Source organism: Fulmarus glacialis, unplaced genomic scaffold, assembly GCF_000690835.1.
Source record: "Fulmarus glacialis isolate BGI_N327 unplaced genomic scaffold, ASM69083v1 scaffold12242, whole genome shotgun sequence".
Classification (NCBI taxonomy): domain Eukaryota; kingdom Metazoa; phylum Chordata; class Aves; order Procellariiformes; family Procellariidae; genus Fulmarus; species Fulmarus glacialis.
In genome coordinates this window covers 58,206-80,860 of record NW_009198578.1, presented here as the reverse complement: position 1 = coordinate 80,860, position 22,655 = coordinate 58,206, and the positions used below count along the sequence as shown (strand labels likewise).

The following is a 22,655-nucleotide window of genomic DNA, read 5'->3' as shown; positions in this document are numbered from 1 at the left end:
CCCCCGTCGTACACTACAGCAGCTAAACAGCAAGTCAGACTGTTGCATAGTGTTGTAAGAGCTCTGTTAATTTACTTTTTCTTCCAAGACATTTAAGCCGAGCTGTCAGAATTTTCTATAAGGCAATTAGTTAGCTGGTATCACTGTTTCTCCCCAGGGATCTCTGTCTATCACAATGATTCTGTTAAGTCAAGAATAGAAAAATAAATTATTTTCCATTCCTCGCAAATATCAGTCAACAACTTGATTTGATATCTACCAGATGTTCTCTCTTGTCTCTTGCTGCATGTCTCAGCCCTGGACCCCTGCTCTGCCTACATCAGCCTGAATGAGCCTTGGAGGAACACAGATCATCAGATAAATGGTTCCCATGGCCAGCCGACATGCGACAGTCAAATTGACGGGGAGTGGTATCGCTTCACTGGCATGGCTGGCGATGCTATGCCTACCTTCTGCATCCCGGAGAACCACTGTGGCACCCATGCTCCCATTTGGCTGAATGGCAGCCACCCACGAGAGTCGGACGGCATTGTCCCACGCCAAGCCTGTGCTAGCTTCAATGGGAACTGCTGCCTTTGGAATACCACGATTGATGTGAAGGCGTGTCCGGGCGGGTACTATGTGTATCATTTAACCAAGCCTAGTGTTTGTTTCCACGCGTACTGTGGGCGTAAGTAACTGCTGGGATTGCTTTTCCAAAACCCCTTCGTCCCTGTGATGCAGGAGAGGTAGTGAGCATCCATGTACCTGAGAGAGGTGGTGACTGGTTTCTGGCTTTCTCACCCAGAAGCGTGTCAGGTGATGCAGTGCAGATGGTGACCTGTCTATAAGAGATCAATTAGACTGTTTCACCTCTGTGAATTCTGGCCTTTGTTCAGTTAGCAGAAATCTTCTGTAGCTGACCTGGCCGCAGTGATTTAATGCTCTCTGTGGGCCCTGTGGTTGGTCTTGGCATGCTACCAAAGCCAAAATTTGCATCTCTGACTTACAGTAATTAAACTAGATTGTTTCTCATCAGCTTCAGCAGTTCAGCTTTCCTGATGTGGGCTAGGTCTGTAACTCTGGACTAGACGTAGGGCGTGAAGCTGATGGTACAAATACAATATTTTTGGTGCACGCTCAGTGGTTTGTGCTGACAATGTTCCTGTCGTGCCCTAGATTTTTACGACATCTGTGACGTGGTGGATTGCCAGGGCTCCTGCCTGGACACCAGTGATTGCATGTGTTCCCTGGGGACAACACTAGGACCTGATGGACAGACGTGTCTTGGTAAGGGTGGAAATAACTTGTGTCAGTTACTGATGCTTTCTTTTCCCTTTGTTTCGTCGCTCACATCTCAATCCATTGTCTTACAAAGCAGTAAGTAAAAAGGAGAAGTATTCCGAGAGGAGTTTTTCCTGCTTGCTGCCTAGAAGAGGTCTTTGATTCTGTAAATGGTTCAGATCTCTTCCTGCAGGGTGAGATACGGCATGCCATGATTGAAAACATTCTGGTGCCGCTGGAGCTTCGCACGTACAGAGGCTAGATTTGCTTTCTGCACGGTCCAGCTGCTGAAGGTAGAAGCTTCATTGTCAGTAGCAGAGTCTCTTTGCAAGATCACGGTACAGCCTCATTGGTATTCAGGAACGGCTCTGCAGTCTGTCATTAGAGATTTCCTCTCACCTGCTCTGTTGAATGCCTCTTTCATCCAAAAAAAGTTTTGCTGGCTGGCATAGGGCTATGCACTAAGCTTCACCATACTTACTGCCCTGCTGGGGCATTGTCCAGGATTTGAGGAGAGCCAAAGGATTGCAGGTCACAGCACAGTCTCAGTGGTTCTAGGCAGCATGACAAGGTGGTATTCAGGGGGCTGGCACTTGGTGACTGCCCTGACAGAGAATAACATGACCAGGAGGGAAGTGGAGGGTTGTAAGTGAGAGCAGAGTGGGGCATGTGGGCTTCAGGGATTTGTGAGGGAATCCCCGTGAACCCCTGAGGTGAGGACAGCTGTGGTTGTGTGTGGTGCTGGGAGGAGAGCACCTGGGCTGCGAGGTCTTAGGAAGATGATGGTCTGTGGGACAATGGGAAGGGGTGGCTGTTGGGGAGCTGCAGAGCCACACCGATGGGTAGGAAGAGGTGGTGTGGAGGGAGGAAGGGGTGCTAGTGTTTGGGGGAAGGGAGATCTCATCTTTGTCTTTGAGGCTTGATTTGGTGGAGAAGTTGAGAGCAGAGTTGGTTTTTTAGCAGGCTGTGTGGCAGATGAGTTTCTTCCATACAGACTATAGCTGACAAAGCAGGCGTGTGTTGTTTCTTTCTTCACGCTCCTCATGCCTGTGGGCATCAGGGTAGGGGCCACAGTCGTTACAATCTGCGGAGAGAGCAGCCTGGCCCTGCCGCAGATTTACACTTGCTCACACCGATTCTACAGAAAGGTTTTGCTAAAGCTGCTCCACATTTCTGCAGCTGAGTGGCTGACTTAGCTCTCTCAGCTAATTAAAAGCATCTATTGGCTGCATCTCTGCAAGACTTCCAGGCACAGAAGTGCCCTTGACAAGCACCAGCACTCAATAAACGTGTGGCAGGCTCGCTGGAAAGGATTTCCTGCAGCAGGGAGGCACGCAGGAGTCCCTAGTCCTGAGGCTGTCTGCATGTGCTGGAGCTGCCTTCATCCCCCCACAGCCAGGCCGGGCAGGAATTGTGCACTGCTGCTTCTCTTCGTGATAACCAGATGGCACGACACCTCAGCAGTAATAATCACACTGGTTTACCTACCTGCAGCCTTCCTTGTTGTATGGCTCACTCATCTTTCTAATGACTTTCTGTTGTGCTGAGTAATTGCGTAATCACATATCTGCAAGCAACCGTGCGGGCCTTCCGGAGAAACCGAACAAATCTGTATTAACCTTTCCTATGCCTTTCCTATATGGAGAATATTCTTCCTTTCCCAGCTCACCCTAAGAGGGGGGCTGAAGATGCTGCAGTAATGCTAAGCAGCTCTGTCTGTGAACTGCCCTGTGCTAGGCTGACTTCTCTTCAGTACTTTGTATGCTTTGAATCCCAGAGTAGAAATCATAGAATCATTAAGATTGGAAAAGACCTCTAAGATCATCAAGTCCAACCGTTAACCCAACACCACCATGCCCACTAAACCATGTCCCTAAGCGCCTCATCTACACATCTTTTAAATACTTCCAGGGATGGTGACTCTACCACTTCCCTGGGCAGCCTGTTCCAAGGCCTGACCACTCTTTCAGGAAAGAAGTTTTTCCTAATGTCCAGTCTAAACCTCCCTTGGCGCAACTTGAGGCCATTTCCTCTCGTCCTATCGCTGGTTACTTGGGAGAAGAGACCAACCCCCACCTCGCTACAACCTCCTTTCAGGGAGTTGTAGAGCGCGATGAGATCTCCCCTCAGCCTCCTCTTCTCCAGGCTGAACAGCCCCAGTTCCCTCAGCCACTCCTCATAAGACTTGTATGCTGATCCTAAGTTATATTTTCATTTGCAAACTTTCTTAGGGGTTAGATTAGGTCTTTGAATTTCTGTCATGGATCCACCAACTCAGTGCATTGCCTTTGACCTCTTGAATACCTGGATCCATGTTGGACTAAGCCATGGTTAAAATCAGTTCAGCACTCTCCTGACCCAGTCTCAAGAAAACCAGCCAGTGTCCCAGAAGTGCTGGTTGTCACTGGTACAGAAGAGCAGGGACAGATTGCTGTGTGTTGCAGAACTTGGAGGACCAGCAAGGTGATTTTGCGGGTACAGCCCTTGACCAAGCCAAGCTCTAGGACCTTCTATCAGCATCTCTATGCCTTTGCCAGTAGCACTTTCCCTCTTCACCCTCTGTTTTTAAGCAGCTTTAGTTTTATTGTTAGAAGAGAAAGTGTGGAGCCTGTCACATGTGTGAAAAGGCAAGTGTCTGTGTGTGTCTCCTGGACATGCTTCCTGCCTCCCAAAGAAGGGTACCAGCCATTTCTTTGGCTAAAAATACTCAATTCACGTCGCTTGTGGAAAGAGACAACACCACCAGCTGCAAGCTGCTGGTACTGTGTATGTGTGAGAGCATTTATACCTAAGAGAGCTCATCTCTGAGCTGTCTCTTGAAATGGTATTTTTCTTTTTTCTTGGTTTTAAGCTTCTGATATCTAGTAAATGGTAAGTTCTAAGCTGTTTTGGTGAAACCCCATGTGAACCTTGATTGATAACCTCAACATTCTGGCTTGCCTAAAAGAATCATTAGTTTTGTGGCTCAGCAATAGCAATGACTCTCCTTTCCTCTCTATTTGATTCACTTTTTGCACACAGAGATTAAATCAGGTTGAAGAATGAGAATCTCAGAGAACAAAGTACCTTTAAAAAAAAAAAAAAAGCAGACAGACACAGAGGAACTTTAGCCTTTAAAACAGAGAAAATTAGGAGGAGTTTTCAGCGCTTTACCAAGAGATTCAAAAGCATATGCTGTGCTTTTTCCTCAGTAAAGACCCTCAGCACCCTGGAGGGCTCTAATCTAAGAGCTGAATTCAGCCAGCACAGAAATGTGACACAGGTGTACCATTCATGGGTAAATTGCTTTAGGTTATAAAAACTCAGTCTAGGCCTATTACAAGGTTATTCTGCAACCTTTATCCAGAGTCTGCTCCAGAAACTGTGGGATGCCAGCTCAGGCACTCCTCTTTCTTCTGAGCTGGAACGGTAGGAGCCACAGCTCTCTGGAGGGCTGCAGAGGAGCAGAGCAGGGAGGGCCATGGTGGGGCAGTGAGGAGCTGAATCCTCAGAGGGCGTAGCTCAGAACTGAGCTCTTCATACTTTGAGAGTACAGAGTGTCTGAGCAGCTAATGGTTGTGGTGGGCTGTGTGGCACCAGTGCCTAGATTAGGTCTCACCATGGTGAGCTGACATTTCTGTTCTGCAAGAAGACCTGAGCTTTCTGGGACAGGGAGCAGCCAGAGCTGGGGCAAGAAGCCGAAACGATGAAATTTCTCATGACGTGACTTTTCTTGGGGAAGCTTCATAGGGTTCATTAAAATGTTTTGGTTTGATTTCAGCTTTGTTTGTGTGTTTGTTTCAGCTGTTTTTCATTCTTGTGTCTTTATTTTGAAATAAGGGTTGAATCATTTAAAATTGCTGTAGGATAGTTGGCCACGTGTAGCAGTAGCAGGTGTGATACAAAAATAAATAGGGTTTATTTTTGACTGATTCTGGTATTCACCTAGTTTTACCATGCAGTGAAGTCATGTTAACTTCATTTTAATGTCTTTGTGAGTGGAGTGGGGAATAGTTTACGATGAGAAGATAAATGAAAACGTGAACTCCCTCAGCGTATGGAACCGGTTTGGAAGTTTCCCAGTGGGACTGTGTCCATCTTCACTCTGAAATGGCTGCTGTGTGCATGCTGTCTTTCCCTCCAGGTCTGCTTTGCTCCTGAGTTAGACATGGTATGGCAAGACACTCTGCTACTGTCAGTAGTTAGTGGTCTTTAGCATTTAGTAGGATTACTCATCTCTGTTGCCCTGATCCAAGTCATGAGGCCAGGAAAGCCAGTCCGCGGTCTGACCAGCGCTCCCACTTGGCAGCCCCTTTTTGCCAGCCATGTGTTTACCAGGGAGCACGTTCTGACAGCGTGTTTTTTGCAGATGAAAATGAATGTGAGCAGAACAACGGAGGCTGCAGCGAATTTTGTGTTAACCTGAAGAACTCCTACCGCTGTGAGTGCGGGATCGGGCGCACATTGGGAACTGACGGGAAAACCTGTGAAGGTGAGGTTTCAGCTATCACAGTCTGCTGGAAACGATATAAATCATTCCCCTTCCCTTGCAGCACTACTTCTCTCTTGGCTCCTTGCAGTGGGATTAAATGTCACTCATACCACTTCTGTGCCTGCCAGGGGGGTTATTACTGAAATATCCTTCTAATCAAGCAGAGAGGAGTCTCCTTGTTGTTCTCCCTGCCTTGTTCATTTCTGTTAGGGTTTGCTTGTGTTTATCTCCGTGCGAGGAGAGGCAGCAGTGGATCTGGAAGATTGGTTGTCCAGACAGAACTAGTTATTGCTGGAGGTGCTCGGATTTGGCTCTGGAGATTTGTATGATAGTTGTGCGGGAGCAGATTTAGCACTGCTGTTTTTTGACAGCTAGCATTAGGTGTGGGGTAATGTCATGACATTAGACTAGAGCATGAGGATTGCTTAGTCTCCCAGGATAGAGATTGAGGAGAGGGGGTGCCAGTCTGTAAACAGAAGCTAGATTTGAGATTAGGGGTACATTTTGACTGTTTGCTTTTTGTTAGTTAGTTGTGGGCTCTGCTGTGTACAGCCGCTACAGTTACTTCCCAGTGATGGCACAGCCAGGTTGAAAACCCTTGATGAGTTTAGACTGGTAGCTTAGCAGGGGTTTAAAGACCAAATTGTAGGTTTGCTTTGTTGTCACTAGTAATGTACAAACATCTTTGAGCAGAAATATGAAAATGCAGCAAAAATTGACTTGTGCCTGATGTTTTCTGTGGCCCCTCACAGGCAAAGCTCCTCCTGTGTTGTATGTTCACAGATACTGTGGGGCCCCAGACAAGAGTAATAGCTACAGATGTGCCTCACTTCTGAGCTACCTGATTGCCAGAACTGAATACATCTGCAGCCTGCATACAACCTTACATGAGCTGCTGTGTGGTGGACATCCATGGTGCAGGGAGAGAGATTGCCATTGTATTTTTGGGCTGGGCTCCACCCTTCTTTATGGTTCACTGACAGATGGCTCTAAGCTGTAGTTTTTGTCCCTGTTTTCCCCCTCTATGATACCAATGCACGTTTCATCTCACTTCTGTGAAAAATCTCCTCTCTGAGCTCTGTAAAACATTACTCATCCAGACAATGCCACTTCCCTGGGGAAAGCTGCTGTGCAAAGTGCTCCTTAAGTACATGTTAAGTTGTGTGGGGCCAGAAGTGATCTGTGGGCTTTGACCCTTTCACATCCAGTGCTGACCTGGTGGGTTGTCACATAAACCAGCTGCGCTACGTGGCAGTTTTTACTCCTGAGCACTGCACTCTTCTGACAGGGCTGGAATAGTCTGTGCTTGGAAACTGGTATGTTTCTGCTGTTCCCGAAGTTGGATTTCAGGGCCTTTGATATATGATTTAATTTCCCCTTCTGTAAGAAGAATGGTGCTTTTCATGAGTTTAACAGTGCTGCTGGGGATTTTTACAATCTTGTTAGTGAGTTTTATTTCTAAAGATGTGCCCTCCGCTTTGTGAGCCATTAGAGTACGTGATTTACTTGTGAGCCACCTCACAGATCATGCTAAAAAGAACAAATGCAAGAGATTTAGCTTGATTACATAAGCTGGTGAGGCTGAGTAGGGTTAAGAGTATCTGAAAATTTCCCTTATAATGCTTTACCCATTGCTTTGACTCACGTGGAGCGTTCGGGCTGTTGTTTTGCATGCGATGTGTAGGGTTGAGTGTGGGATTTCCATTCTTTGCTTTACATTTCAGTGAAAACCACACAGTCATTTCTGATGGCCGGCTTAGGGAGAAATACTTTGTATTTATGATTTGTTTATATTATAGGTACTATTGTTTTACTGAGAACATCTAGCAGTATTCATCCCAAAGGTTTAACAAAATAAAGCAGTGAAGGTTATTATTGAAAAGACGTCATGATATTCTGTTATTTCTTTATAACAGAAAGCCAACAACTGGAAACGGCCTTACTTGCTTTAGATTTTCAAATCTTCAGAATGTATTTGGATGACCTTTCAGGCTCTTTTCTGCAGCTGTAGTGGCTAGGAATATGTTTTACACGAAAACTCAGATCCTCAGAGAATTGCCTCACCTGAACAGAAAAGATACAAGAAAAGACATAACAAATCCCTCAATTAGCTGAGCTGCCCTCACTCCTCTGCGCTTTAGAACGGGGGAAAATTAGGGAGAGGAATTGACCTTACACTGTGCGCTTGTGTCGTTCTGTTGCTGTGACAATGCACCCTACCTAGAGGGTAGCCAACCTCTCAGCCTAAAACTCACAAACTAACAAAATTCCTGCTAAACAAACTCCTATGAGCAGAGTTTCATCCTCAGCCTACAAAGGGGATGCAGGAATCTGGTACGCCCACCTCCATCGCAGCTGGGAAACCCACAGGCAAAGAGCGCGTTATCTTCTCTCTGGTGTTCCGTGATGGGAATAGGAGCTGGCAACCTGTGAGTCTGTCCTCCCCAAGACACCTCTCCTGCAAATCTCAGGGCTTTAATTCTGGTGATGACTAAGGGAGTGAGTATGGTTCCACAAGGTAGAAGCTTTAAGAGGATTTTCCTCCCACCTTTTTGAAGTAAGAAACAACATAAAAATTTAGTTTAAGAGGATGTCTCAGAAATTAGAAAGGGCCAAGCTGAAGATTGCCTATTCAGCCTTCTTATGTATGCCAATTATAGCATGTGATTTAATTTGGTAAGCTCTTTCACAGAATTCCTTGTTAACTTCTTGGTGAAATGACAACCACAGGAAATTGTACAATTAAAAATAGGTTTCCACCACATTTTCTTGGAAGCAAGCTCTCGCCGTGCTGTTGCCTTCGAGCTCTGTGTTGGTCATACTGTTTGTTAGTCAGCCAGAAGTATATGTTGGGGCCTGCGTCGCTGCCGTGCAGCTGCCTGAGGAGCAGGGTGTGCTGATTTTCCTTTCCTTTGCAGAAATCGAAGGCTGTCACAATAACAATGGAGGCTGCAGCCATACCTGTATTGAAGTGGAAGACACATACCAATGTGAATGTCCGAGGGGACTTGTTTTGTCGGAAGACAACCACACTTGCCAAGGTAGGTCAACAAAATCTCCCTGACGGTCTCTGTCCCCTGGAAGTCAAAAGTATGTCTGAAGGAACTTTTCTTCTTGTTTCTGTTGTGTTCTCTTAGTCTGTCCTTTTCCAGTTTGGTTAATGGAGCTTTGTCATTAATGACAGATCATCCAAAACTGAGAGCCTGGAGACATTGTTCTTTTTACCAGGCAGGAGAACAGAGACACAGGACCCAGCTGGGTGCATCTTGCATCACAGGCGGTTTTGGCAGTGTTCACTTACAATTAAGATTGCTTAACATCTCCCATTATATTGCTCTGTTTCAGCCTTTGACAAATTTATGCTGTTAGAACTGGAATTTTCCATGCTTTAAACTGGGCTTTTAAAATTTCAGCTAAAGCAATTCAGTCCCTTCCAAGAATGGGGTTAAAGAGAAAGGCCTTTTTTTGCCCAAGTATCTCAGTAGCCATTCCAGTAAGCATTCCTATGTCTTAAAGCAGGGCACTAGTTCTGATACTAGGTGTTTCTGCTGTCCCTTGGAAAAGTGCCCAAGATAGCACCTGAAAATTGACTGTTGCTTCTGCTGCATAGAAGCAAGGGCAGTGTGATCCTTGGAAGACCTTCCGTCTGAACTTCAGTCCATTCCTGTATGCAGTGAGTCCTTCTTGCTTCGTCCACTTGCACCTATAGCATGCACATGGAATAAACATGTTTCCTGGTTTGGGTTGCAAGAGCCGAGCGAGATTTCCTTTGCAAATACATCCAGGGTCCCAGGCGTCAGTTTAGCTCTGTAGCAGTGAGTGCAGCGAGCAGAGGATCAGGGAGAAGTTCCTGAGGGCATTGAGAGTTAAGCAGAGGGTCTGTAGCTCCTCATGCAATGACTTTTTACAATCCAGTTCTTGCACCCAAGATTTTTCTGGGTCTCATAATCCCACAGCCCCTGAGGTGCTGAAAGTATCTTGCAGCCTGTGTCTTACAGAGAAGATGTCTGCTATGATCTGCTGCTGAAGGGACGTTCAGTCAAAACTGTATGTTGAGGAGAGCTATGTGGGCATGTGAAAGGCACTCTGGTGGGCGTCATCTGACTTGCCTGGCCACTTCTCAGACCTGTCAGGCTCAGCTGGAGAAGGCATGGTACTGCCCTGGTAGAGACAGACCTCATAGCTCTCTGCTTGTCTTCCGCCTTGGTAGGCCCACGAAGAACCTGTGTTGTTGCTTTCAGGCATTTCCATGGGAATTTGCTAATGGGCTGGACTTGGGCCATAGCCAGGGTAGGATCTAAAATGTAAGTCTGTCATGGGCTAATTCACTTGGGCTTTAGATAGTACCAATGAGCTGGTGTTACCTGGCGTGCTCAGAATCTCCTGTAGTCTCCTGTGTTACGAAGTGCCCAGACATGAGTTAGAGGAACAAATCCAGACTTCATGGTGGCCAACAGGGCAGGTATCCCTCAGAGAGGAAGTTGGAATGGTTCTACTTGATGAAATTTCTGCTTTTTAAGCTTTTTAAAAATGCAGGGCCCTGTTTTCAGGGGTAAGCACTGCACACAGTAGTGCTTACTGCTCCAGCAGAGCCAGGTGGGGAGGAGGAAAGGGGATTTCCAAGAGCTGTGATTATACTTACTGATTGAGGGTCTGATTGATGGATACAGGCCAGAAAAGAGCAATGTTCTTCAATCCTGGCTCCCTTCTAACCCAACAGGGTTAGAAGGCCACGTGTTTCCCAGCCAGTGTTTCTTCTGAGGCTGCTAATGAGAGCAGCAGCACTGCCAGGTGCCAAGCTGGGGCTTGGGCTATGGCATCTCATAAAGCGAAATTGCTTGTTCTTTTGCATTTCGTGAATTTATGTCCCCACGCAGTGGTCTGCAATTTTGAGCAGATATGACAGAATATATCTGGAACTGTACCACACAGTTTTTTACAGTGGTACAATTAACAGTGAAGGGCAGGCACAGCTGCCTGAAGCAATTGGATCTGCAGCCTATCAACCCTCCCCTGCATTGTCTCTGGATTCAGAACAAACATTAATACAGAAATCACAGCCTTGGCTACAATTTTCCCACAAAGATACCAGCCAACAAAATGCTTGGAATTTTGCAGACCATCCTCCTACCCCACCTTTTTCTGAGGTGTGATGGTGAGATGCTTTTTCTCCCCTCTCCCATGCTCAAGCCTTGTGTGCAGCTAAGCAGGGTACAATGGTGTAGTTTATTTGTAGCAGTGATTCAGGGCTCCCCAGCACCAGAGAGCCTGCTCTACTGAGCAGTCTGTGCAAAAAGATAACCCCTGCTCCAAGCAGCTGTACTTTGAAAGGCCAAAGAAGGAGCCACAGGCTGGACAAGGAACATGGTGCCAACAACAGCAGACAGCAAAATGAGGTTGGACTCGCCACAGAAGCTTCCTACCAGGGTCAGGGTACTTGCAGGCATCGGTGCAAAGCAGAGTTGGAAGTGGTAATGAGGAGGCTTGCCCGGTACTTACAGGTGCTCTGCAGTGTACGAGGGTGAAAAGCTGAAACGTTTGACTGGCAAAGGCTGGGTGAGGCTCTCGGGAGCCTCGCAGGCTGGGGCGAGCCCAGGGCAGAGGTGCAAGAGATGGATGCTGAGCAAGTCAGGAGAGTGCAGCTCTCTGAAGGGATGGAAGAAGTTGTGAATAAAAGAGGATTCCTTGGCACCGGGGATAACTCATTTCTGCTGGACATCTCAGTCCTGACAGTCAGGACCTCATCGCTTGCCCTGGAATAACACGTCTGCATATAGTCACGGCTACCTTGCCAGCTCCTTTTCAGCTCCCCCTACAATGCTGTTGCTGGCGGTCTTTCCTGGAGGAATCAGGCCTGCTCAGAGATGAATCACGCTGATGCACGCAATCACTCTGCTTGCAGCACCGCTGTTCAATTGGTAGAACTGAAACACTGTTCTCAGTATTGATTACTCTTCTTGTGTACAAATGTCTAGGGTGGTTTGAATTGTATTACCAGTTACTCTGAGATGGTTAGCGTAAGGAGTTACCCAGCAATGTCATTACGAGAGCACATTGCTTTGGACACACTGTGTACGTTTTAGCGTATCACCTTGAAAAGATTAACTTTTCATAAAAAATATTCTCTGCAGGTACACGGTAGCTGTTACAAATACCTTAGCTGAGACATGAGAGTTTTTTTAAGGGGAGTAAAAGACATGTTTTAGCAGTGTGCCTTGTATCCAAGATCCAGAATCCTGGATTACATAATTAACTTGATCGAACCTAAGGGAAGGCAGATCATATGTGAATGTCAAGGATTGGGACTGTAATTAATTGTAGGAAAAAGCTTGGGGAACTAGTATATTTGAAAAAAGTTTTGTCGTGCGATTTTAAATTATGATAAATGGAAATTCTGGAGCGAGATTGTTTTTCTGGCTAAGAGGAGACCAGAATATATGCACCCGTACGCTTGTCCTGTATCTAACTGAATAGATATGTATACACCCAAGGAATATATATAGCAATTACTTTTTTTAGTGAAGATTATTCCCTCTTCTTTCCTTTTTCATTTTGTCCAATCTGTATGTTTTCTCCACTTTGTATGTAATGGAATTTTAATTTTAAAAAGTTCACATGGAGATCTTTATTAAAACTCGAAGGTTGGAAGGAGGTGGAATGAGTGAGCTAATTGGGTTTGTTTGTCAGAGCTGGGTTTATTGCTTATAAAGATGATATTATGGCATTTTGAGGTGCTTCCATTTTAGCTCGGCATCTATATGGAATTACTCTGCCTTGTTTTGACATATTCTGGGTTTGATGTAGAACCTGATAACGGGTCTTAAAAACTGGCTTTGCCTGGGGTGTTGTGAATTTGATATCCATATCAGGGAAAGGCTCTTTCCAGGACATATCAGTGCAAGAGATATCTATCAAACCTGTACTGAGTATTAAGTATAGCTGGCAATACTGCATAGCTAAGTTTCTGCTGCAAGTTTAGCAGTCATCTTCGTCGTCTTTTGTGGTGTCGCTGCACCAGGAGAATTTGGCGCAGTGGTTGTGTAGATAGGAATGTTAAGATAGGTAATTAGATTACTATGGTTAGATAGTATCATAAATGTAGCATATGTGATTGCCCTTTTGTTCCCCCAGTAGTAATCAGTATAGCACTTCCCCACCTCCCTGATACTGATGCTCCCTGATAGTTTTGTAGTGCAGACTGTTATTCTGGGGGCTTTTCTTGTAGTTCCAGTGCTGTGCAAGTCCAGCTCTATTGAGGTGAGCATCCCAAAGGACCTGGTTGGAGGCCTAGACCTTTCCCTCATCAACACTTCCTGCAAAGGAGTATCCAATGGCACTCACGTCAACATCCATTTCTCCTTGAAGTCCTGCGGCACTGTTGTAGATGTATGTATACCCATTGCTGTCCTGTTTCTTGGGATCTCTCCGATTTGGGGACTTGGCTATGGCTTACTTGGGGAATAAAGTTGATTTAGCTGTACCATCAGAGCAGTTTCCTGTGTTGACATGCAGCTGACCTCAGACTAGACCTGGGGTGGCATCCCAAAGTAGGAGACCTTGTTGTATCTCCTCTCCAGTGGTGTGCGTCTGTCAGCATGGGTACTGCTTTCTGCTTACCCAGAGCTTCACAGAGGCAGCTTCACCATCATTCCGGTGCAGAAAGTGCAAGTGGTGTCACTCTTCACCCTCCTGTTGAGACAGAACCTGGTCACCCGATAATGTTTCTAAGGTTATACTGCTAAATGGTCAGGAACCAGAGAGCTCATCTCAGCAGATGGGTAGCAATTGGAAGCAAATTCCTTTGCTTTATGCAGGAGTACAGTGCATCGAAGTTGACAGCAAACTGATAGAGGCCTTTAGGTCGTAGGTAAGGATGAACATCGTTCTGGTTGCAGCATATAAATTCACAAGCTGTACTTTCAGTGGCTAGTTTATGTCTGAGTTTCCTGAAAAAGGCAAACTCAGCAGCTAGTCTCAACTCAGAGGTCTTCCTCAATGATCTCCCTTTTCCTTTAAACTCCTTTTTGTGCTGTAGGTAATAAATGATAAAATCATTGCCACCAATCTGGTGACGGGCTTGCCAAAGCAGACTCCAGGAAGCAATGGGGACATCATTGTCCGCACCAGCAAGCTGCTGATCCCGGTGACCTGTGAGTTCCCACGCCGGTACACCATCTCCGAAGGTTATGTGCCCAACCTCAAGAACTCACCCTTGGAAATCATGAGCCGCAACCAGGGCATCTTTCCTTTCACTCTTGAGATCTTCAAAGACAAAGACTTTGATGAACCCTACAGGGGTGCTCTTCCCACCCTCAAGCTTCGGGACTCTCTGTACTTTGGGATTGAACCCTTGGTACATGTCAATGGACTAGAGACACTGGTAGAGAGCTGCTTCGCCACTCCCACCTCAAAAATCGACGAGATCCTGAAGTACTACCTGATTCAAGATGGGTGAGTTCGCTGTTCCCTCCGTTGGTGGCTATTAGATGGCAATTGGCAGTGGGGCTAAGTTGCGTTGCCTGTGTGACACAGGAAGCTCTATCACTTCTCCACAGCAGCCTATCTGCTGTGTTCCTAGCAATCACCAGCAGCCAGGCCATCGAGCTGAAACCACCTGTCCCATCAAAAGTGATTGGGAGAAACAGTGGGGGGCAGTAAAAGAGGTTACTCCAAGTGCAGCCTTTACAGGACATATTTCCCTGTAACTAGCTTTGTGGATAATTGAGTTGGCTCCAGTAGAAAAGAGATCCTTCCTAATATCCTCTCTCTGCCAGCCTGCAGACTGCCAAACCAATCGGCACAACCCCCCGATGGCTGTGTGCCACTGCCATGCGGCCGCCACAGCAACTGGAGCAAGTTTCTTAATTTTTCCATAATGGCCTTATTATAGCATGAGCCAGAAGACTCCATGGCTGGTCCTGGTTGGAGCTCCAGGAGCTCCCCTTGCTTTGCTCTCTCTCTCTGATGCCTGTCAATGCAGTAAGCTTAGGGTCCCTCAGTTTGGTTGTAATTTTCTGAGGCGTTTAGATTTAGTGATCTTTCCAGGATATGCTAGTAAAAAAACTCAGGGTGGATCTGTGGGTTCACTGTAACGGGTTTTGCGTCAGAGGTTTGGGGAGCATTGCTGTGGGCTTTGCTGTGGCTCCTAAGATGACCCCTGTTTTCAGACACTAGTTTGGGTGCTAACATGACAGTGCCACTGTGCAACGTTGCTGTGGAGTGTTTGCATCCAGCAGTGCCTGGCAGCTTAACCAGACAACGCTGTGGAAATGTCACAGCTGGGAACCAGTCTGCTATCCTCTCGGGAGGAAAGTCCAGCCAAAGTAGTATCTAAGACATAGCCAAGTGTCATAGCCCAACAGTCAAGGGACTGTGCTCATATAAGTCCTGTGTTCTGTCTGCCAAACCGTCTAATGAGGACAACAATTATTTCCTCAGCTGCCAGGCTAAATCATCCACCGTTACAGCTGGTGATGACAAGTCCTGTGTGATTGTCTTTTAGCAAAAGGGTCCTGCAGAGTACAGTACACAAAACCACCATTTTCATTTCCTTCTGACAAAGGTTTCGCTGTTAGCTTGCTCTCCCTCCATCCTAGGCTGCAGTCCTTCTGTGCCTGACATTTCTGGGGTTTATGAGCGGATTTGTAATGGAAGGATTGATTTATCGACTCCCTGGCTTGGCTGTTCCCTTCACAGAGTCAAGGCTCATTCATTCATTTCCCACCATGAGTGAAAATGATGGGATACAAAACAGTGGCCAAAACCTGAGCCGAATAGAGAAGGGAGAAGGCAGAAAATGTCATCCTTTGAATTCAGCACAGCACTAGTTGGAGGATTTACGGCACCAGCGGCCCCTTTGGTACTATTATCCTGCAGAGGGCATTAAAACTTCGCCAAAGGGAAAAGTGGGCTGGAGCTGGCTGTCTGGTGCCTCGTCCTGCCTGCTCCGCTCTCCAGCCATCACTGCAGGTCCAGTGTCCCCAGACATGCCAGCCCCCGTGCGCTGTGCTTGCTCACTTAGACCAAAGGCTAATGATGTGCTGTTGAGCTAACTGGAGTTCTTTGTCTCTCTGTGTGCAATGAAAAAGTAAAATTAGCTGAATACACTGCTGATTTGTCCCTGCTCCAAACAGTTCTGTAATAACCCAGTTTCCTTCCATCAACCCAGCCCCAAAAGCTCAAGGCAATAAAGATGGGATTTTTAAATCAGTTTGATTATGTAGGATCAGACTTGCAGGAGTTAACTGCAGCTTCCAGAGGGAAACGCTATTTAAATTTGAGGGGATATACCTTAGACTGAGGGATGGGAAAATTCCCTCTCCTGCTTTCTTCCCTACTAATTCCCTGCCATCTCCAGTTGGTAAGAGGTGGGAGCCGCCTTTGGTGGGACACCTCAACCCTCTCCCTATGCTGATGTGACCACACTGGAAATCAGGATTTTCCCAGATCCCTCCCTGCAGTCTCTGTAATACCCTGTACTGCTGCTAGCCCAGCCAGCCTGGCCCAAAGCAGCTCTCCCACTTCTGATCTTGTTCTTCCTCTTTCTCAGAACAAAAATAAATAAAAGGCATTGACCGATTGCGCAGGAGATAAACATTGCAGCTCTCTGGGGCATCCAGAGCAAGGTCATGTCACTAAGGGCAATCTGTCGTAATCTGATGTGGCCAGGAGTGATTTATCTGAGCATGATGTAGTTAAGATAGTTCTATTGCAAGGGTCATCTTGTTACACCTTGGGCTGCCCCTCGTTTGTAGGGTGAGGTGGTTATTTCATTCTCCAAGCCCTCCTCTCTACCCTGCAACCCCCCAATGAGAGGGTCAGAGCTCAGCTCCCATGGCACAGCCGCTCTCTGCTCCCCTAACCTGAGCACATTATGCCCAGGAAAGGGTTATTTTCCCCATATCCTGACCAGGGTCACTCATTTTCCTTCCATACCTGTGCTCCCTGCTCCTTCTCACCTCTCCAAGGTGGGAAGCAGGGTCTGGGGGGTGTCCTAGGAGGGTGAGACAAGGTATGGCCCCACACACAATGCAAAAGGGCTTGACCCTGTGACTCGGGAGGTTTCTGAGTGATTTTTGTCGTGCCGCAATGCATTTGTCAGAAACCCCCGTAAGACATACTTAGCGGCATGGTAGGAGCTCCATGTATCCCTGGTTCCTCCTTGTTGTTCTTCCATTTTCCCTCTCCTTAGCCCCAAACCAGTAGGTTTCTTGCCACCAGTGTGGAGAACCTTTGGAGAACCTGGGATTTAGGAGTCAGTTTGAGCCAGTGTCCAAGAAGCATCACAGTTTATATGCTCACAAATGAGGACATGCCTATGAGTTGTCTTTATGGCCCCAAAGCTTGGCCAGTCACTTATGAAAAGTCTTTAACTGTCATTGTTTACAATCAGATTGCCTTCAGGAATGCTACTTTTAAAAGCAATTTTATCCTAAACAACTTAATAATATCTAATGTTTTGCCTCAAGGGGGAGGAATCTATGTCAATTTTTCTAGATGCAGAGTGTTAATTTATTAGCTTCCCTTGGATGACTTTTTATGTTTGCCTCCCAGGCAAGTTAACTAGATAAGCGCTGCAGACAGGGATATCCCTTCAGACCGTGACCTCCACTGGCTGAGAAAAGCTACAGAAATACATGGTAGTGAAAATAATGCTAGGATCAGACCAATGCTTAGTGCTCCCGTGAACATAGGCTGCTCTACTGCACGTAGCAGAAGGGCGATGCTGGGAGGGATTGCAGTAGGCTGCTGCCCACAGAGCCGAGTCAGCCAAACAGTGTAGAGATTTCCAAGTACTTGTCCTAGTGAAAGCAAAGCTACGTATAGATGTGGGGTTTGCTGCTGTTTGATAATTGAACATGTCAAACGTCAGCATTTCTGACAATGCCTTACGTATTTCTGGTGTAAAGATGGAAGCTAAAGGTTGCTGCAAGAGTAGGACTTTCAGCTGTCACACCATTACCTCTTGTCTCTTCCACCACCACATTTTTTTTTTTTTAATATCTTGCAAAGTCCACATTTCTGGAATTAACCTGCTAGAAAGGACAAGCTGCATTGTAATGCAATGTAAAAGAGGCATTTGGGCCTCTCAAAATGCCTAAGGTTTTGCAATAGGCAGCAGTAAATATCAAGTCACCATAACTTTTTGTCTTGCTGTTTCTCGTCAAACTCTAAATAGGCTGTAATAGTTTATAAATAGACTGCACCTGAAATGTAACTTTTTATAAAAGTAGTTTATTTTCTTGCAGTTCTGTGACCTCTCGCATGACTGTATAGTGCTAGTAATGGAGAAATTGAAATTATGATTTTTAGCTGTAGTGAATTTGAGCTGTCCGATCAAGTCCAGCAGGAAGAAAAATATAAATGATGTAAAGCAAAGTAGATCTTGATTTTTTTTAAAACATCATCTCTGATATTTTAGTAACGTGGGTAACAGCTTATTCATTTTAAGTGTGATTTGTGTGCATATATATGTGTATACAGAAAGTACGTAATACATTATATACTGTATAACGGTTCTGTTGATCACTGCAGACTGTTGCACAGGAAGGTGAAATGAGGACAAACTTGCCTGCAGCTCTCTGGCAGTCCCTCTGCCGATGGGACTGGACCATGTCCTGCCAGCTCTCTGCTGCTGAGCTGTTCGTTGTCTGGAGATGCTATTATCGTCGCTAGTGATTTTCCCCATCATTCCCGAATTTTCTCCTGTGGCCAAAGAGGAAGTAACATAGATGGTAACTTAGCTTGAGACAGCCAAGCCCTCCTTTCCTTTCTCTGGTTAAATAGGCTAGGCTGTTTTCTCTCTTTCTTTTTCCATTTCTGGAAAACCCATTAAAGCCTATCCCTCTGCTTTCCTCAGCTGCGTTTCTGATGATTCGGTGAAACAGTACACATCAAAGGACCATCTTGCCAAGCATTTCCAGGTTCCTGTGTTCAAGTTTGTGGGCAAAGACAACAAGGTAAGCTCAAAACCCACCTCTTAGACATGGCATCAGCCCTGATCTGACTGAAGAGTCTCAGCGCAGAGTTGGCTGTATTAGAGTGCACAGAGGAGGAATGGCTGGCCCAAGGCTGATGCTGCTGTGCCTATTCCAGCAGTTGCGTCTTTCAGGAGCCTGACACAGGTACTTTAGGGAGAGAGTGATGAAAACAACTAAAATGAAATAAAATATGAAGGACAGTTGTGGAACATCAATGCCATAGCAGGTTAAAATTGTTGGTGTTCCCAGGGTAGTCTTAGTGGACCCTTGTATGCTGGGTGAGAAAAGTGTTACCAGTCACCAAACAGAAACCTGGGGAGTTAGGCACATTACACAGTGTCCTATCTTTAAAACAAGACAGTCTACAGTTTTGAATCTCTTCAACCTTCTATCTTCTCTAGCTCTTGTGAGTACAGATACCACGTTTCCAGATACAAGGGCACCACGCTGTTTAATTCAATGTGAAACTAGGCCACCCAGGCTGGTGGCACACACACAGAAGCTTTGTAGTGGGAGAACAGTTGAAGGATAATGACATTTTCCTAATGCAAATAGCTTTCCTTTTCCGTGCTGGAAGACATCAGGTCTTTCAGTCACTATTGTTATGCTCAGCCAACGCTGCTTGCTCCAAAAGGCATAAAGCTGTCTCTCTAGCTCCTGGAGAGCCTCAGAAGGGTTAAAACAGATGAGATCTTTCAAAATTCAGAAATTTCACTTGGCCATCTGATTGCCACTGCTGCCTCCAACCTGCATCCTCCTGGCCTGTGCAATGGATTTTGCTTCAACCCTCACCATTGACCAAACTCTCACAAATATTTGCTTCCCTGATTGCTGCTTGCAGGGATCTTGCTTACTCTCCTTGTCATTTAGAAGGCAGGGAGCAGCAATCCTGTCACTGTCTGCCTTTACTATGCTGACAGGAAAGGCAGCTGTCTCCCTGCCCTTTGTGTTCTCCTTCTCCCCTCAACTATCAGTCTTAGCCCCTCATCAACCTGCATTTTCCTCCTTTGTCCCTCAGTCTCCTAGCTTTATGTTTTCTCAGCTCATGGCAAATTCTCTTGTGCACTTCTATCAGTCCATCTCCTTGTGAGGCTTCATGCATTCTTGGCCTGCTTCCTACCATGCAGCTCCTACCAGTCCATGCAACCTCTTCCAAGCTTATTCCTGGCATTTTCGTCCCTTCCTCTGGAGGATCATTTCATGCCTTCATATTCCCTGTCTAGCCTTTGGCTAACAGACAGATGCCATGCTCTGAGATCTCAGCCGGGCACTCTGGAAAACGTGCCCTTTCCTGGGCACATAAGAAAACAGATGGAGCAGCCAATTTGGCTGTGGATGGCAATGGTGGATAAGGACCTTGTTGCTGCAGGGACAGAAATGGCTGTACCGTGGGAACTGTGTCGCTCGTGCTCTCTGAGAGCTGGCAGGGCTGCCAGTCTGATTCCCAGAGCTTGCATATTGACTTGGCCTGCTGTCTCACCACCTTCCAGGAGGTGTTCTTGCATTGCCGCATCCTCGTCTGCGGGGCGCTGGACGAGAGCTCTCGCTGCGCCCAGGGCTGCCGGAGACGGATGCGCAGGTCAATTGCGACGGAGGAGGAGGAGGAGGAGGAGGAGGAATCTGGTCACGTGGCAAACAGCATCCTGACGGGTGGCCCCATCAGAATCGACTTTGATGACTAACACCCGCCCACTGGAACAGGATCTCTGCCTGAGACCAACCTTCCTTATCAATGCCTTCTTTCATGGTTGTTTGAGAAACAAGAGGTGTTTGGTAAAGCCCCACTTGAACCTCAGGACTTGTTTCCTCATCCCTGTGTGATGATTATTTGTGAAGTATGTTGGGCACACGAGGCAGCCCTCTGAGTGCAACCCGGACTGCAGAACAGTTTGGTTTTTACCTGCATTTCTTCCCAGCAACCCTTCGGTTGAAGGGACCCTATTGCTTTGCAAGCCTGAAGCGTTACCCGACTTTTCATCTGCCTGCAGGCTCCACAGGACTGTTCGTCCTTGACTAAACAAATGTTATTCAAGCCCTTCTTTCATCAGACAATACAAATAGTATCGTAGCTGAACATGTTTGCTATGCAGTTCTGTGATGCTGAAGCTTTCGGATGTGCTGAGATTTGGATGACCGTTAATAAAAACATGTATAAAAATATATATCTCATAATGTGTAAGCTATAAAACAGTTGTCATTACAGGCAGCTAAAGCTCAGATCTATCACAGGCACATTTAAATGTTATTTTTAAATAGTAAAAGGTATTTAATAAAACTTGATATTTTTTTTAGTGTCTTTTGATAATTGCATGCCGTTTAACAGTGTTTCCTCTTGTATTTAGTGTATTATTATTTTTCTCCCTCTTCTCCCCCCACCAAAAACATGGTGCCTTTCATAACTGCTATAGCACCTTGATTGTAAGAAAAAGACCATTAAACATCTATAAACATCCCTCCCCAAAGCGTGCCGCTACCAAGTCTTTGTTTGAAAGTTGAAATGCATTACCCTGGTCTGGAGAGGCTGTGGCTCTGACAAAGGGATTAGAGGAATGCACGTTAAGTATTTATAGCAATCATTTGTAACGTGGGTAGTTCTCGGGACAGGGTTGTCCCCAGTGAGCCTGGTGACAGGAGACATGGCAGCCTTGTTTGTGTGACTGTGTGCATTCGCAGTCTCGTGGTAGGTGAGAGCTGGCTGGAGACACAATTACTGGTGATGGTGGCGGCATCATGTTTGTCAGGAATCCCTTTGGGCTGTCAAACTCCTTCCAAAGAAAATATAACGGATGATCAGCTCGGGCTCCTTTGGGCTTCATTCAGGAGCAGGAGCGCTGTGTGATGAAGGATTAGAAATGTGGGGTGAAAGGAAGGAGGCACAGCGAGCAGTGAAGGACAAAGTAGGAGAGGCAGGGCTGGAGGGTGAGAGAGGAAGGACCTGTGGCACCGCAGTGTGTTTGTAAGGTTTTCTGCAAGAAGTTTCACGGTGTGCACCTCTGTCCTGTGTGTTTGGAAGTGCGCTGGAAGCCCTCTCTAGTCTGCATTACCCATTTTCTACTTCGGTTGGAAGCAGCCAAATTGCTGCCAAGGCCAAAATTTGTTCCTGCTCTCAAATGGATGGGGAGTCTGCTTGAAGGGACCATTTAGAAGGGAGTCACAAATCACCTCAGCAATATTCCATTTCACAGATTTATTTCTTCTGGTGACTGAGATTCCAGTGAGGAATGGGCATAGATGGGCTGGGAGTTTCATGATTTTTCTAAATGGCTTCATGGCTGCTTTTCCAATTTGGGAATACACGTGTATGTTAGAATAAATGAAAATATTTCTATAATGATAAGTAGGTATAAGTGGAAAGACACTCTTCATGTGTTATCTAACCATATGTGGAAAAAAAAGAAACGAAAAAACCTCCTTCTTGCATTGCCATGCGTCTCCTGCTTCTGCTGATTCACGTCTGCATTAGGACCACGTGGGCAATTTCCTGCTGGCACTTCTTTGTTCAGGCAGCCCCTGCTAAATATACCTGTTTGGATAAAACAAAAGCTGGGAAATGAAATAAATTAGCTGGTGCCTTTTGGAGCGGCAACGGGGTTTTTTTGTTCATGTGAAAGGGATGTGGGGGAGTGGTGGAGGGAGAGATTAATTTTCTGGCTGGTTTCACTTATTGTGCACGTTATTTGGTTCTTCCTGATAAATTCATACGAAGCAGCCTTTCCGCTTTGAAGCTTTTTAGTTAAATAATCTGTAAGAGTAACGAGGAGGAAACACTGGTTTGTGCGGCCATGTGAATGGAGCAGTCGGGGAAGATGTTTAGTTTGCTCTGCAAGCAGGATAGTAGGTTTGCTATCTGCCACTGCCTTGTGGCCATTCCTCCTCTGATGTGGAGGGTATGCTTCCTAGGCACACACAAAACCATTTGTCAAAGTCTTTTAGCTCTCCCC

General features: G+C 46.2%; 1 protein-coding gene across 1 annotated transcript; it reads left to right on the top strand.

Moving 5' to 3' along the window:
* Positions 1 to 270: 270 nt before the first annotated feature.
* OIT3 (oncoprotein induced transcript 3) lies at positions 271 to 20,396 on the top strand. Its single transcript, XM_009572967.1, has 8 exons — positions 271 to 670; positions 1,159 to 1,269; positions 5,612 to 5,734; positions 8,653 to 8,775; positions 12,960 to 13,120; positions 13,770 to 14,185; positions 18,594 to 18,693; positions 20,205 to 20,396. The coding sequence occupies exons 1-8, from the start codon at positions 427 to 429 to the stop codon at positions 20,394 to 20,396; spliced, it is 1,470 nt and encodes a 489-aa protein (XP_009571262.1). The 5' UTR covers positions 271 to 426.
* The last annotated feature ends 2,259 nt before the right edge of the window (positions 20,397 to 22,655 follow it).

Bases quoted from the DNA above. Each gene is read 5' to 3' on its own strand.
- OIT3 (XM_009572967.1), top strand. From the start codon at position 427: ATGGCTGGCGATGCTATGCCTACCTTCTGCATCCCGGAGAACCACTGT. The intron at 5,735-8,652 runs GTGAGGTTTCAG...TTTCCTTTGCAG, and splicing joins TGACGGGAAAACCTGTGAAG to AAATCGAAGGCTGTCACAAT. The intron at 13,121-13,769 runs GTATGTATACCC...TTTGTGCTGTAG, and splicing joins CCTGCGGCACTGTTGTAGAT to GTAATAAATGATAAAATCAT.